At 39.9% G+C, this 15,560-nt stretch overlaps 1 protein-coding gene and 1 pseudogene across 2 annotated transcripts in view; one reads left to right on the forward strand and one right to left on the reverse strand.

Moving 5' to 3' along the window:
- Positions 1 to 758: 758 nt before the first annotated feature.
- Positions 759 to 1,612, reverse strand: LOC123648189 (annotated as a pseudogene).
- Positions 1,613 to 6,998: 5,386 nt separating this feature from the next.
- Positions 6,999 to 15,560, forward strand: part of ESR2 (estrogen receptor 2) — a 47,911-nt gene continuing 39,349 nt past the window's right edge. For both annotated transcript variants that reach the window (XM_045565895.1, XM_045565899.1), the window contains exons 1-2: positions 6,999 to 7,450; positions 9,730 to 9,902. In XM_045565895.1, the coding sequence (XP_045421851.1) occupies positions 7,032 to 7,450; positions 9,730 to 9,902 (592 nt within the window). In that variant the 5' untranslated portion in view covers positions 6,999 to 7,031. The remainder of the gene's footprint in view (positions 7,451 to 9,729; positions 9,903 to 15,560) is intronic.

Here is a 15,560-nt window from a genome sequence, read left to right on the forward strand (position 1 = left end):
CACAAAATGGAAGACTCTAAAATATACCCATTAAACTGCTAAAAAGTAAATTGAGTGGTAAGAATACAATAAAGTCCAATTTAGATTCTGAGTGTTGTCACCATGTGATTATAATCATACAGATTCTTCCCAGCTTATAGCTGGAGCTGTCTCATACTCCGGTGCAAGGGCAAAAAAACACAACACAAGGAGGAATTAAATCCTGAATTATTTGCTTCATACATCCACCCTCTCCATCCCAAAATGTCACAAAAGAAACAGCTAGCATACCCTGCAGACCTTTTGGTGTAAAAGAAATGACAATGGATTGAAATGAGGATCTGTCTAAAAATGTCCCTCTCAGGTGATTTTGTACACACCATCAAGCAATGAGCAGCCTCCCATAGATTAGGGTTAGAAAACCAAGGTTCAATTCTCAGGAAGTCACAGTTTCATTCATTTACTCAATATGAATTTACAAAGTGCCTACATATCATCAGCTTCCACTTGTAGCCATTTCTAGATAAAAAAGAAACCTGGCATCTCTAGAGGGGCCACCAAGTTACCCCCAGGTCTCTAACTGAAAAGACCTTTTTTGGAATCGAGTTTCTTCTGTACCTCTGAAAGGGTAACATCTTAAGGCTGAATCATCTTTAACCTGGATGTATAACATGATATTTAGCAATACTTACATCCCAGACATACAACATTAAAAGATATACTTAATTCTGAAGGTAGCTATGCTGCAAAATAGTTTAAAATTAACCAGTGTACAATATTCATTTATGCTTGAAATCCGGTCCTAGACCAAGCTTGTGGCCACTGGCATTGATGTTCCTGCCATCCAGCAGAGCTGATAGCATCACTTCGATACCTACCTGGCTTTAGGGTGTGAGTGTATCCTAAACCTAGCAGGCTGGAGCTGTTCACTTTAACCAAGAGGCAGGCTTCAGGGCTGGTCTGATACTTGGCTGCTGTTCCAAAGCGAGTGTTACTATCTCCCACTGTCCAGGCAAGATTGACAGTGGTCTCCAACTTCTTGTTCACCTTCTGGTAATTGGAGCCACCAAACTCGGTCCCATCATTCATATTAGTGTGAATCTGGAATTCATCAGTCTTGTAGCTAACAGCAAAGTTGGTCTGAATCACCCAGGATTTTATCGTTTCAAAATTCATCTGGTAGCCAGCTAGCCAGACCTCAAATTTAGTATCAGAGTGCCCCAGATTGAAGGCCCAGCAATGTCAAAGCCCACCTTGCAGCCTAAGCTGATGTGCTCTTGCTTGTACCCTGTCTTGATTTTTAGCATTTTTTCCCCAGTGTTAGGTTAGAAGGATAAATCACAGGGCAGCTTCAGTCCACATACGAGCTGATCTTCCACGGTAATCGCAGTGTCTAGTGTGTTGTCAGTGCTCCGTTTCTCCATAAACATCAGGCCATATTCATCCATCTGTACTTGGTTTTCAGACTCCTTGTCACTTTGGTCGTAGTGTTGGCCAAGCCTGAGCTTGTGAATTTCAATCCATTCTCAGATTTTGTTTTTAAATCAAGTTTTATTAAGCCAAATCCATAGCCCTTGGTGAAGACAAGCCTAGGAGATTTGCCAAGATTGGCAAATGTGGGAAGCATAGCCATTTTCTCAGAGGCGGTGGCAGAGGGGGGCTGTGGTGGAACCTCCATACTCATGACTAGTAAATGTACGTAAGGCCAGGTGTGGTGGCTCACACCTGTAATCCTAGCACTCAGGAAGGCTGAGGAGGGAGGATTGCTTGAGGCCAGGAGTTCAAGACCATCCTGGGCAACATAGACCCCCATCTCTACAAAAAATTTAGAAACTAGCTGGGTATGGTGGTGTATGCCTGTAGTTCCAAGCTAGCTATTTGGGAGGCTGAGGCAGGAGGCTCGCTTGAGCCCAGGAGTTGAAGGTTGCAGTGAGCTATGACTATGACAGCGCCATTGCACTTTAGGCTGGACAACAGAGCAAGGCCCCATCTCCAAATAATAAATAAAAATCCATTCAACATCAAACTCTCCTTGATCCTATATTCTTCTCCAGCTACCTACCATTCTCTCTCTTTTCCCTCTTGGTCAAATTTTTGAAATACAATGTTGATTGGCAGTGGTACCACCTTTGTATTAGTTCCTTGTCATTTTACCTAGTCTGTCCTGGCTCCTTTACCTGATGCGTTAGCTCCCTGAAGGCAGCGTGTGTCTTGGACTCTTTCAGATCCCCTTTCTTCTTCAGCACAGTACCATGGTCTGACTAATAAATACCCTTGACTTGGTGAAATCTTATATTTTAAACACATTTCCACCTATTCTTTCCTTATAACAAATATTTACTGAGTTGCAATAAATATTTACTGAGTTGCAGTGGAAGGTAAATAAGAAGTAGCATTTACCTTCAAGGAGCTTAAAATTTTACTTCTTACTCTCCTACCCACCTCTACCATTTCCAAGAAGGATTCAATGTAGTTCTTAATCTAACAATGAGGGTTAGGTTTGTAGGCAAGTGATTAAAGGGACGCCACGAGTGAAAAAAGTGTAAAGGCATAAAATGCCAACCACTTCACAATGTACTTTCCATATTTCTTAAAGACACAGCACATTTTCTGTAGGGAAATAGCAGGAGATTAGAGTGGAATGATGAGTTGGGGCAACGTAGTGGCATGCCTTGACTGCTAGAAGAGTGTGACTTATTACAGAGGTTGGTGGGAAGCAGAGTGCTGATGAGAGCTGGCTTTTAACAACATGAATCTGTGGGAGGCTGAGGCAGGAGGATTGTTCAAGCCCAGGAGTTTGAGGCTGCAGTGATCTATGATTGCGCCACTACACTCCAGCCTGGGCAACAGAGCAAGACCCTGTTGCTCTGTTGCCCAGAAAAAAAAATGTGAATCTGGCAGCTCTATGGACCTGGAAAATGAACAGTAAGGAGCATTATTACAGAAGCACAGATAAGAAGAAATGAGAGGCCAGATGAGGTGGTTCACGCCTATAATCCTAGCACCCTGGGAGGCTGAGGCAGGAGGATTGCTTGAGGTCAAGAGTTCAAAACCAGCCTGAGCAAGCTCAAGACCCCGTCTCTATTAAAAATAGAAAAAAATTAGCCGGGTGTTGTGACATCTGCCTGTACTCCCAGCTACTTGGGAGGCTAAGGCAGGAGGATGATTTGAGCCCAGGAATTTGAAGTTGCTATGAGGTAGGCTGACGCCATGGCACTCTAGCTCGGGCAACAGCTCAAGACTCTGTCTCAAAAAAAAAAAAAAAAAAAAAAAGAAATGAGAGCTTCCTTCAAGATGGCAGCAAAAGACAGGACATGGACAAAAGGCATTATGGAGAGGAAAAAAAAATGTGCCTTGGTGATTAAAGGTAACTGGGTAAAAGGGGGAAGTCAAAGGTAACTGTACTGGACTTTTTCATTAACATAAATAGGAAATGAGTGGTTTCAGGGAGAAAATGATGAATTATACCTTGTATATTGTATAAATTATCTATTACTGTGTAACAGATTGTCAAAGAATTTATCAGCTTACGACAACAAACACGTATCACCTCACACAGTTTCTGAGAGTTAGGAATCCAGGAGCAGCTTAGCTGGGTGGTTCCAGCTTAGGTCCTCTCATGAGGTTGCAGTCAAGATGTCAGCCAGGGCTACAGTCACCTGAAGGCTTGACTGGGGCTGCTGGATCTGCTTTCAAAATATCTTGCTGACATAGCTGTTGGCTGGAGCCTGTAGTTTCTTGCTGGCCATTGGCAGCAGGCCTTCCCGGGGCTACTTGAGTATCCTTACATCATGGCAGCCAACTTCCCCCAGAGTAAGTGAACCGAGAGAGAGTGCCACAAAAAGGCTGCAATGCCTTTTATGATCTATTCTTCGAGGTTAAACACCATCCCTTTTGCTCTATCTTATTAATGAGAGTGAGTAACTAAATCTAGCCTGCACTCAAAAGGGAAGTTAGACTCCACCTTTTGAAGGGACAATGTTGAAGAATTTGTGGGCATATTTTAAAAGCACCATAGATTGTGTTTTGGGGACAAATAGAGTGAGACTGCAAATGAAAATGTCAGGAAAAAGAAATCCAGAGATCTAGAGAGCCAAGTTCCCTACATATGGAAGTAGGTCACAGCTGGAGCCGAAAATATTGAAGATGGAGAACTTCTCAAGACAAGTTTTTTTTGTTTAATGATTTCTCTCAACTGGTCTCATTATTAATGGTCACTGTTCCCTCTTCCAGATTATATTATTCCAATTACTCTAATTTTTTTAAGTTTCCATTTTTAATCTCATGTAATTTTGTTTTTTTTTTTCCTTCAAAGATGCTTATTATGAAAAATTTCAAACTTACAGAAAAGTTGAAAGGCTAGTATAATGAACGTCCATATGCTTACCATCTAGATGCAGTAATTGTCAACATTTTGACTTACTGGCTTTGTCTATCTATAATTTTATTTTCTGAGCCATTTTTTTAGATAGCATTCTTTTGTAAAGAAGAGTTTCTCCTTGACCTTGGAATAAACTATAGATTCTCTTAAAAAGACAGGGTATCAACTTAATTCTTTTACCTACTATTTTTAGAGTGAGGAACTAATGTAGCAATCACTTGCAATGCCAGCAAGTGATTCTTTTTTTCCTTTTTTGAGTATCCCTATGGACTCATCCAAAGGGAAAAAGCATATGTAATTTTATCATATATTGCCAAATACCCATGGAGGTTTACCATTTTTTGCTCCTACCAGCACTGTAGGAGAGAGGCCCTGTTTTTTCACAGCCTTGCCAAGAGAGTCTGTTGTCAAACATTTGAATTTTTACCAAACATAGTGAGAAATGGTATCTTGGTGTAGTTTTAATTTGTATTTCTTTTATGAATGAGGTTGATCATCTTTTTATGTGTTTGAGTCATTTGCCTTCGTTTTGCTGTGTTCTTTGTCTTTGCCTATTTTTCTAATGTTTGGTCTTTTTCATCTTAAGAGTTCTCTCTCTATATTAGGGAGATTAGCCCCTTTTTCTAATGTAAGGTGATAATTTTTTTCCCAATTTGTCATTTTTTTTAACTTATGGTGTTTTTATGATATGCAAAGATTTACTTTTAAGTGCTACATTTATTGGTCATTTTATATTGCTTCTGGATTTCCAACCATGGTTAAGAGGGTTTTCCTCATACTTGGATTATAAAGGGATTTACTTAAATTTGTTTCCAGAACTTATGCAGCCCCTTCCCTCCTCCCTCTCCCTCCCCTCTTTCTTCCTTCTCCCCCTCCCTCTCCCTGTTCCTTCCATCTCTCTTTTAACATTTTGATCTCTGAACCATTTGGAGTTTGTTCTGGTATACAGTGTGATATATGGACCCACTGCTATTTTTCTGATGGCTATACTGTTGCCCAATGTTTTCCCAGTGATTTGAGATACCATTTTATTCATATACAAAATTTCCAAAAACTTGAGTTTTTTGTGTTTCCTATTTTTTGACTTCCTATTCCATTACTGTAGCAGTTTGGGTCCAATCAGGAAATAGAAACTGCACAGAATGTTCAACAGGTGGAAGTTGGATATAAGTAATTACAAACTATCATAAGAGGTTAAGTGTAAGATATAAGGAAACTGTTTGATACCTGAGGGCTGAGGGAAAGTACCCAAGGAAGGACAGACTTAGAAGGGAGCTCAGACCTCGTTGGAGAAAGTGAGCTCTAACTAACAGAGATGTTCGCTGGTTCAGCCAGGCGGGAGCTGGCCTGGAATTGCTGGGCAAGCAATGGGCCAACCCTGAAGTGCGAAGTGCGAGCAGACAGCCGGTGATCAGCAGTGGGAGTCCAGGTGCCCTTGGAGGCAGAAGCCTTTCAGAGTGTGCACATTGTGCAGAATGATGAATCTTGCACAATGAATGACTTCACAGTGTGTGACCCTTTGGGCCGCAGTCTGGACAGGTGACTGTGGAATGGTTATCATCACGCTTTGGCTGCAAGGTTGAGGAGGGACATTAGTCTGGGTGGGGGTCAGGCTCCACCATGGGCTCTGTAGGGCCAGAAATTGCAAGCCTCTTCCTCCTGCAGTGTCCCTCCAGCGCCCTCTACTGAGAAAGCTTAACATTGTGCTCACTTTAAATACTCAAAAGGAATTACGTTATCGTAAAGCTTATACTGAAGGACACATTCCAAACTGAGAGGCTATACGCTGATAAGTGGCACAGATACATTGGTAGGTCTATTCATGTGCTAATACCTATTTTTTTTTTTTTTTGAGACAGAGTCTCGCTCTGTTGCCCAGGTTAGAGTGAGTGCCATGGCGTCAGCCTAGCTCATAGCAACCTCAAACTCCTGGGCTTAAGCAATCCTTCTGCCTCAGCCTCCCAAGTAGTTGGGAGTACAGGCATGCGCCACCATGCCTGGCTAATTTTTTTCTATATATATTTTAGTTGGCCAGATAATTTCTTTCTATTTTTAGTAGAGACAGGGTCTCGCTCTTACTCAGGCTGATCTCGAACTCCTGACCTTGAGCAATCCACCCACCTCGGCTGCCCAGAGTGCTAGGATTACAGGCGTGAGCCACCGCACCCGGCCCCCATTGTTTTTTATTATTGGAGATTCATAGTGTTTCTGAATATTGGTTAAGGCTATCCCTGCTCATTGCTCTTCTCTTTTAGGGTTTACTGGTTATTCTTGCTTATTTTTCCATAAGAGCTTCCGAATAAACTTATCTGGTTTCAGGAAAAAAACACACTTGCTGGCATATTTATTTAATCCTGTGCTTTTTAATTTTAAAGAGTATTTTATAATACATTCTTGTTAAAAACATTCTTGTGGTTAACAACAAAAAAGCAATAATGAAGTGCATGAAGTGGAACATAATGAGAGTTCCACACTTCACCTTCCCACCCTTCTGTGGTTAATATTTTTGTATATATCTTTCAGGATGTATTCATAATCCCATACAAATATATTTTTTAAATAAAAATGTTTTAATAGTTTCAAATAACCTGTAGCTCTAATTAACCTAACATTGTCTTTTGTTTTTCTTTACAGCTGTTATACTTGCCTATGAGTCTTTGAGGACATTATAATGTCCCTTTGTGCCTCTTCTCACAAGGAGTTTTCTCAGTTGTTACCTATTCAAGACATGGATATCAAAAATTCACCATCTAGCCTTAACTCTCCTGCCTCCTACAACTGCAATCAATCTATCCTACCCCTGGAACATGGCCCCATATATATACCCTCCTCCTATGTAGAGAGCCGCCATGAATACTCGGCCATGGCGTTCTATAGCCCTGCTGTGATGAATTATGGTATTCCGAGCAGTATCAATAACTCGGAAGGTGGGGCTGGTCGGCAGACCACAAGCCCAAATGTGTTGTGGCCAACTCCTGGGCACCTCTCTCCTTTAGCGATCCATTGCCAGTCGTCACATCTGTATGCAGAACCTCAAAAGAGTCCTTGGTGTGAAGCAAGATCACTAGAACACGCCTTACCTGTAAACAGGTAAATCCAGTCTTCATTCTGAATAGTGGTTCACAGGCATTACTCAAATCACTCTATGATTTAGGGAGAAGAAAGAGATATGTTATACAAAGTCTGTATTAGTCACATAGATTACTTAGAACACTTAAAACATATGACGCCCTGTTCTACTCTAATATTCTAGTCCTCATGAAAAAGTTGAACTTGTAGGTCAGCATTGTGGGGACAATTCACCATTATGACTATTGTCCTTATAATAAGGACTGAACTTAAATCACTTTTCTCTTGATGGAGGTATTTGGGTTTGATAAATAAATTTTTACTTTCAGGTTAGAGACATAGTGAAATCACAGTTTAGTGTTCATGACAAATTGTTTCCAGGATAACACTAACTGTGGCAGTATTATAACTTAAATGAAATACTAGACATGTGAAGCCTGAAAAGACAGATAATTGGCACAAGCTTTCTAAAAGGAACTAAAATAACATTTTATAAAGATTGGTGGGAAACTATAATATTTAAATGTAGGATTCAGTTGAAATTTCCTGAAGTTAAAAAGAATATTCATACTCTTTAAATGCAAGGTATCAGCTGGGCATGGTGGCTCACACCTGTAGTCCCAGCTACTTGGGAAGCTGAGGCAGAAGGATCACTTGAGCCCAGGAGTTTGAGGTTGCTGTGAGCTAGGCTGATGCCATGTGCAGCACTCTAACCTGGATGACAGAGCAAGACTCTGACTCAAAAAAAAAAAAAAAAAGCAATGTATCATAAATTATTCCCGTCTAATTTGTGACATTTTAAATGATAATTATAGGTATGATGAGAAGGGATGGTATGGGGAGAAGGAGGAGGGGAAGATAAACTTCCAAAACAACAAAGTACTAAGAGCATCTTGGATATTGAAATTCATCACTTGCAATTGTCATAAAGCTTTGGGAAAGCAATATTACACCATAATTTTAATTTTATTTAAAAAAACATTTTATTTATTGGTAGAATAAAAAAGAAGAGAATACAAAAATTGTGGATAACTTTTTAAAAGTAATGTTTTTTCTTCAGCCTTTAAAGGAAGAAATATTTTATCTCTAAGCCTGAATTGTAATCAAAGTTAGGCCACTATGTGGGCAAATTCAACCATAATATAAAATACATATAAATCAGTAATACCTCTACCGTTCCCTTTCCAAAAGGAGCATGCCCTGGCAAAACCAGGAACTAGCCAGACAGGGTCCTGGTATGGCTCAGTGCTCCCTTGCTGGTCTCTCCGTCCCTCTGTGAACCTCGTGCCCCTCATCCTACATGGAGCCTCTGCTTCCCCAAAGCTTCTCAGGACAGCCACTCACTCCCCTCTCTTCTTTCTCTCTCCTTTTCTCTTCTCTTCCCTTTCTCTCTGTCTCTTTTTTTTAACCATGGTGTTCATTTGAAGGTAACTTAAAGTTCATTTGTTACTCCTCTTAATGTTATTTTTAATCTAGGCCTTTATCTGAAATTGCAGAATGAGAGATTTTTGTCCTCCACTTACATGGGAACCTCAAACATCTGAAGGGCTGCGCAGCAACACTGTTGGGAATGACTGATGTCTGGAAGTGGTTATGCGAGTTCAGGCCCATCCATGCAGCACTGAACTTTAATAACTATGGAAGCCTGCTGCGTATCCTGCTTGTAGTTCAGACCTGTGGGTAACATTTAATCAGGCCCCTTTTTTCCTTTTTTTGAGACAAGGTCTTGCTCTATTGCTGGGGCTGGAGTGTAATGGTGTAATTATAGTTCACTGCAGCCTCAAACTTCCGGGCTCAAGCAATCCTCCTGCCTCAGCCTCCCGAGTAGCTGAGATTACAGGTGTACTCCACCATGCCCAGCTAATTTTTGTATTTTTTGTAGAGATGGGGTCTTGCTCTTGTTCAGTCTGGTCTCGAGCCTTGTCCTCCCATAATGCTAGGATTATAGATGTGAGCCACCGTGCCTGGCCTAGGCTGCTACTTTTATTACACTCAGAGATATGCCCTGCCTAGTGGCTATGACAGGCCTTCTGCAGCTACTAGGGCTCAGCAGCACTGCATGGGTGGGCACAAACTAACTGGACCACCTTCAAACACCACTCATGCCACACAGTGTGGCTCTTCATAGATCTGGTATCAGTGTCAAAGGTTTTGTTCTATCAGATTTCTTGGAATATGTTTTTCATGAGCCCTGAAGGGCAAAGAGATCAAATTAGGCAGTGTTCGTGCTATTTTTTCCTAGAAAGCCCTTCCTTTCCCTTTTATGCTCTTTTACAATGGTTCTTTTCTTCATTCCCTAGAGAGACTCTGAAAAGGAAGGTCGGTGGGAGCAGTTGCACCAGCCCTGTTAACGGTCCCGGTTCAAAGCGGGATGCCCACTTCTGTGCAGTCTGCAGTGATTACGCGTCGGGATACCACTATGGAGTCTGGTCCTGTGAAGGTTGTAAGGCCTTTTTTAAAAGAAGCATTCAAGGTACAAGGGTATTGTTAACTGCTTCTTTAGTTTTCCACTTTAGCTTTCAAACAATTTTGCAGGGATGACTTGGCAGAAATTTCACCATTGGCCTGTTTGTTACAAAAAGTACTTGGTGAGCAGTTCAGAGGCTCATATGTGTTTGGCAGTGGGTTGGGTGATGGGGTGGATTGTTTAAGTGCAGAGCACTTTATCTTTAATCGCAGATCTCTGCCTCAGAACTCCAAGCTTATAAAGCCAACTCAAATGGGTCTTGCCCCCACCTTCACCCACAGGGGTGCTGGGGAAAAGACTTCTAGTTACAACTTTGTGAAGATATCCCGTGGAAAAAAACCTGTGCCCATTAGGAGTTGCAAAGATTGCTTGTTCCTTTGACTTATGTTTAGTATGTGGTATGCCTAAGTAACTGTCATGGTGGTGGGCTAACTTCTGAGGAAGGGAGAAGGAATACATTGCATGGGAATGGTCAGAACTCAGGAATTCAACTGCAGTGGACTTTGAGATTGATCTAGAAACTCGTCTTCCCCTGAAATAGTAGAGCCTCAGTTCACAATCCCCTTGTTTTCCAGGCTGGGTTTAGACCATTTCCCTAACTTTCTCCAAATTCCTTCTGGGCTGGGTTCTTTTTTTTTGTTTGTTTTCGTTTTTTTAAATAACCTTTTTCATCAACTTCAAGTCGTGCACATCTGGTTTCAAGGTCAGTCAGCCCATCTCCATGCCCGTTTCTTGCCACACTCCCCCTCTCTCGCCAGCCCTGATTTGCCGGCGTCACTTTCTTGGTGACTCCTGCCGCTTCTGTCTCTCTGCTCCATAACCTCTCCCTCAACAGTCCCCTCAAGGCAATTTCCCGTGTCCCACCTGAGAGCTCCCTTCCCTTTTCTGTCAAAGCCTCAGGTGCTTTGTTCTTCACCAGTTAAGCAAAGCAACCTTTAGGGAATTCATAGTGTGCAAATGGAAAGTTATTTAGTAAATAGCAACTTACTAAGTTAGCTCACCCATTGATAACTCTAAATTAAGAAGACGTTTTACCTCAAGCAGAGAAACACTGATAGAATCCAGAGGGTGGTGAGGAGTGCAATATTGAAAGATAGAGTCACCTTCTTGTGTGTCCCTGAAATTCACCCTGTGTGAATGGCCATCTCTTTGTCCTGGAGTCTCCACTTATTAGCGCTATGACTTCGCCTCCCAGCCTGTTTTCTTCTCTGTGGAATGGAGATATTTAGAGTTGTTCTAAAGATGAAATGAGGTTGATTATGTGAAAACACATTTAGTGCTTAAATATTTTTATTTGTGATAATTATAGCGGTAGATTATAAGGCCAGGTCCAGTTCCCTGCCCTGGATAAGAATAATTCAGATTTTCTGAAGTTTAGAACTGAACTCTTGATTTTTTTTTTTTTTTTTTGAGGCAGAGTCCCACTCTGTCACCCTGGCTAGAGTGCCGTGGCGTCAGCCTAGCTCACAGCAACCTCAGACTCCTGGGCTCCAGCAATCCTCCTGCCTCAGCCTCCCGAGTAGCTGGGACTACAGGCATGCGCCACCATGCCCGGCTAATTTTTTCTATATATTTTTAGTTGTCCAGCTAATTTCTTTCTATTTTTTAGTAGAGACAGGGTCTTGCTCTTGCTCAGGCTGATCTCGAACTCCTGAGCTCAAATGATCCGCCCACCTTGACCTCCCAGAGTGCTAGGATTACAGGTGTGAGCCACCGCGCCCGGCCCTGAACTATTGATATATTGACAATTCTATATCTTGCTGAAGTTCCAGGATTTTACCCATTAAGGAAATATTGACCTATTACAACTGTGAGGGTGAGGGGGAACTTGCCCTCTTCCCCTGAAAGTTCACTGAAAGATCAACTCACAATTAAGGCAGATTCATAAAGGAAAGACTGTTTACTTACCATGCACATGAGCAGAATCACAGTGATTATTGAATATTCCAATGGGATCCAGATACTTTTATACCTGCCTTTTAGAGGGTCAGGGGAGATGAGCTGTCTAGGTAATTCTGTTTAGGGGCAATAAATTGTTGCTAGGGAAGATAAATGGCTGGGGGAAACAGATTGACTTGTAAATGATTCTCTTTGCAAATTAAATTAAGAGACAGGTATTATATCTAAGATAATTTGGGCCAGGTCTGGTTGCATTCTTGATCTGGTTTTTCCTGCAATATATTGAGATAATAGGGAGAGGGAAGGGCAGTCAATTTTTTTTTTAATTGGTCAGTCTGGTTTATGCAGATAGAGGGAAAGCCTCTTCCAGTGCTTTTTGATCTTGAAGGGCCTTTAATTCAAGATATTCTTTATACCAAGGAAATCATATTTTGGTGTGAAATTTCCTGAGCTCCTTCACAACTAACTATATCTTGAAAAAAGAGACCCTTCTTTTTTGATTGGGGAAACATCTGTCTACCTGAAATATCTTCGAACCCTGAGACTATAGCTGGTAACAGTTGAAAGTAAGTTTCCTCTGCTTTTCCTGTGTCGTTCCTTCCTACTGCATCTGCCAGAACTGTCAAATTCTAAATGTGCAAAAGGGAAAGAATTAAAGCTCTTACAATTGTTCAATGCCTAAATTATCTTTTCTTTGGCTCTGTCATGTTTTTGGCACAAATGCATTGCATTAACTGAAAGTGGCCACTCAATTTTTAAAATTGTCTCAAATAGGATGGGATGGTACGCTATTAACTTGAGACATTCCTTGCATTTAACATTCTTTTGTTTTTATAATTCTAAACTTGTCCTGCCAATTTGATTTGTAAGCTACTTGACCATATCCTAGTCATATTTCTGTCCCCTTCACTGTGCAAGTACCCTGGAAGCTGTGTAGCACTTGGCATCCCATTGATGCTGACCTCATTGGCTTCTTCACACAGTGAGTTACCAGCAGAGTGATAAGCGCTGCTGTTTCTCTACTGGGTTACGGAGCACAGAGGAAGGAGGACATCAGGAGGAGAGGTTCCTCATCACTTCTGGTCCAGATTAAGGCATAGCTTATTTTTCAGGCTTGTTCTTTACTTTTTGTTCTTTTTCCTATTGGTAGTCATTTAACAAATGCTTACTGAGCACTCTGCTAGACTCTATAGATACAGTGGTGAACAAGACAATAGACTATACATTTTATGAGAGCAAGAATGTCCATTTTGTTCACTGGCTGGCACTCAACAATTCCTTGAATGGTAATTTTTAAAAAATTATTTGGGATCCTATTATGCATAGTGGTCTGTATCCTTTTTCACTTAATGCTGTTTGGTAAGCATTTCCCCAAGTTGTTAGATTTCCAGAAATCTTTTTCACTACTATATAATATTCTATCTTGTGATCTGATTTATATTACTCTTTATTGTAGAAGACCTTATTGTCAGTTATTTTTATTGTTTTAAATAATGCTGTGGTTGATATGTATGTTCGTAAAGCTTTGAAAAAATCTCTAATAGTTCCTCTGAATATGTTTTTAGAACAAATCCATAGGGTCAGAGTGTATTAATGTTTAAAATTCTTGACAGGTGTTTTTAAGTGTTTCTTAGAAAGGTTGCACAAACTTACTCTTCTACCTGCAGTGTATGAGTGTTGTTTTTACTAAACTCTTGGTAGCACCAAGTCTTACCATCAAAAAGAAGAAATCTTGCCAGATTGATGGGTGACATACGGTATCATTTGGTTTCTAATTGGCTTCTCTTTACTACTGAGATAAATGTTTTCTTACAAATTTATCTGCCATTTGTATTTTTTTCTTTTATCTTCTTTATTCAGAGATTTTGCCCAGTTTTCTATTGGGTTCTGGCATTTTCCTTATAAATGACTATGTGCTTTTTATATTATTAACCTTTTATCATATGTACAACAAATATTCCAGTTGATTCTGATTTTGACATGAAGAAATATTTAATCTTTAGATAGTCAAATATCACCAAAATTGAAAGTTTTATATATAATTTTTAAACTTAAAAAGTCCTTTCACATCCAGATATTATATATAAACTTTTGCTTCTATTTTATTATTTAATAATTTGTTTTTACATTTCATTATTTAATTCAAAAGAAATATATTACACATTTGGCATACTGAGTAAAATAAGAATCAAATGTATTTATCTCTAAATAGTCAATTTTCTCCAAATCATTTTATTGAATAAATTCATCCATTTTTCATTGACTTAAAATATGGAAGCTGATTTTTTAAAAGTTGATTTTGAGATATAATTTACATTAAAATTTACCTATTTTAATTACAGGTTTATGAGTTTTAAAAATATAAGTAGTTGTGTAACCACCACCATAATTAAGATATGAATGTTATCATCACCCCAGAAAGTTCCCTTGGATCTATTGCAGCCAATTTCCCCGGAACTTCCCAGGCCCTGGGAACCACCGATCTGTTTTCTGTCATTACAGTTTTGCCTTTTCTAGAATGTCATATGATAGAATCATAAAGTGTACAACCATTTGTGTCTGGCTCTCACTTTTGATGATGCCTTTGGGATTTATCTGTGTTGTTTCATGTATCAGTAGCTCATTTCTTTTTGTTGCTGAGTAATATTCCAATGCATAGATATACCACACTTTGTATATTTATTTATTTGGGTTGTTTCCAGTTTTGTGCTATTTTAGATAAAACTGTTATGAACAATCATGCATATGTCTCTGTGCAGACATGTTTTTTCCTTGGGTATCTGGGATTAAAGTTGCTGGTTGTATGGTAGGCGTATGTTTATTAGAAACTAACATGTTTCTCTGGGAAGAATGGCAAAAAAAATAAAAATTAGTTTCCAAAGTGACTAAACCACTTTGCATTCTTGACAAGAATGTATGAGTTTCCATTGCTCTACTTCCTTGCCCAAACTGGATATTTTCAGTCTTTTTAACTTCAGTCATTCCATTGGATATATAGTAATATCTCATTATAGTTTTAATTTACATTTCCCTAATTACTGCTTTTGAGCATCTTTTCATGTTTTCATTGATTGTTTGCTTCTATATATGTATATGTGACGTATTTGGTTATTATATAAACTAACATTCTATTCTAACTGTTCTGTTCTATCTCTTTGTTCTTGTATAAGCACTACATTATTTTAACTATTGTAGTTTTATTTTGCTTTTTTTTTTTTTTTTTGAGACAGAGTCTCAGTTTTGTTGCCCTGGACTATAGTGCAGTGGCATCATCATAGCTCACTGCACCCTCCAACTTCTTGGGCTCAAGTGATCCTCCTGCCTCAGCCTCCCAGGTAGCTGGGATTATAGGTGTGTGCCACCATGCTGGGCTAATTTTTTCTATTTTTAGTAGAGATGGGGTCTCTGTCTTGCTCAGGCTGGTCTTCAGTTCCTGAGCTCAAGTGATTTTCCTGCCTTGACCTCCCAGAGTGCTAGGATCATAGGCATAAACCATTGTGCCCGGCCTTATTATGCCTTTTATACCTGCTAGTACAAGTTAAAAAAAAAAAAAAAAGATCTTGGCCATTTTTCTCTTGTTATTTGTCCATAGGAAAGTTCAAATAATTTTATTTTTATTTATTTTTGAGACAGGGTCTCACTCTGTCACCCAGACAGAGTGTAGTGATGTCATCATAGCTCACTACAACCTCAAATTCCTGGGCTCGAGCAATCCTCCTGCCTCAGCCTTCAAAGGCACACGCCACCTCACCTGGCTAATTTTCC

The sequence above is a fragment of the Lemur catta genome, chromosome 1, assembly GCF_020740605.2.
Source record: "Lemur catta isolate mLemCat1 chromosome 1, mLemCat1.pri, whole genome shotgun sequence".
Taxonomy (NCBI): domain Eukaryota; kingdom Metazoa; phylum Chordata; class Mammalia; order Primates; family Lemuridae; genus Lemur; species Lemur catta.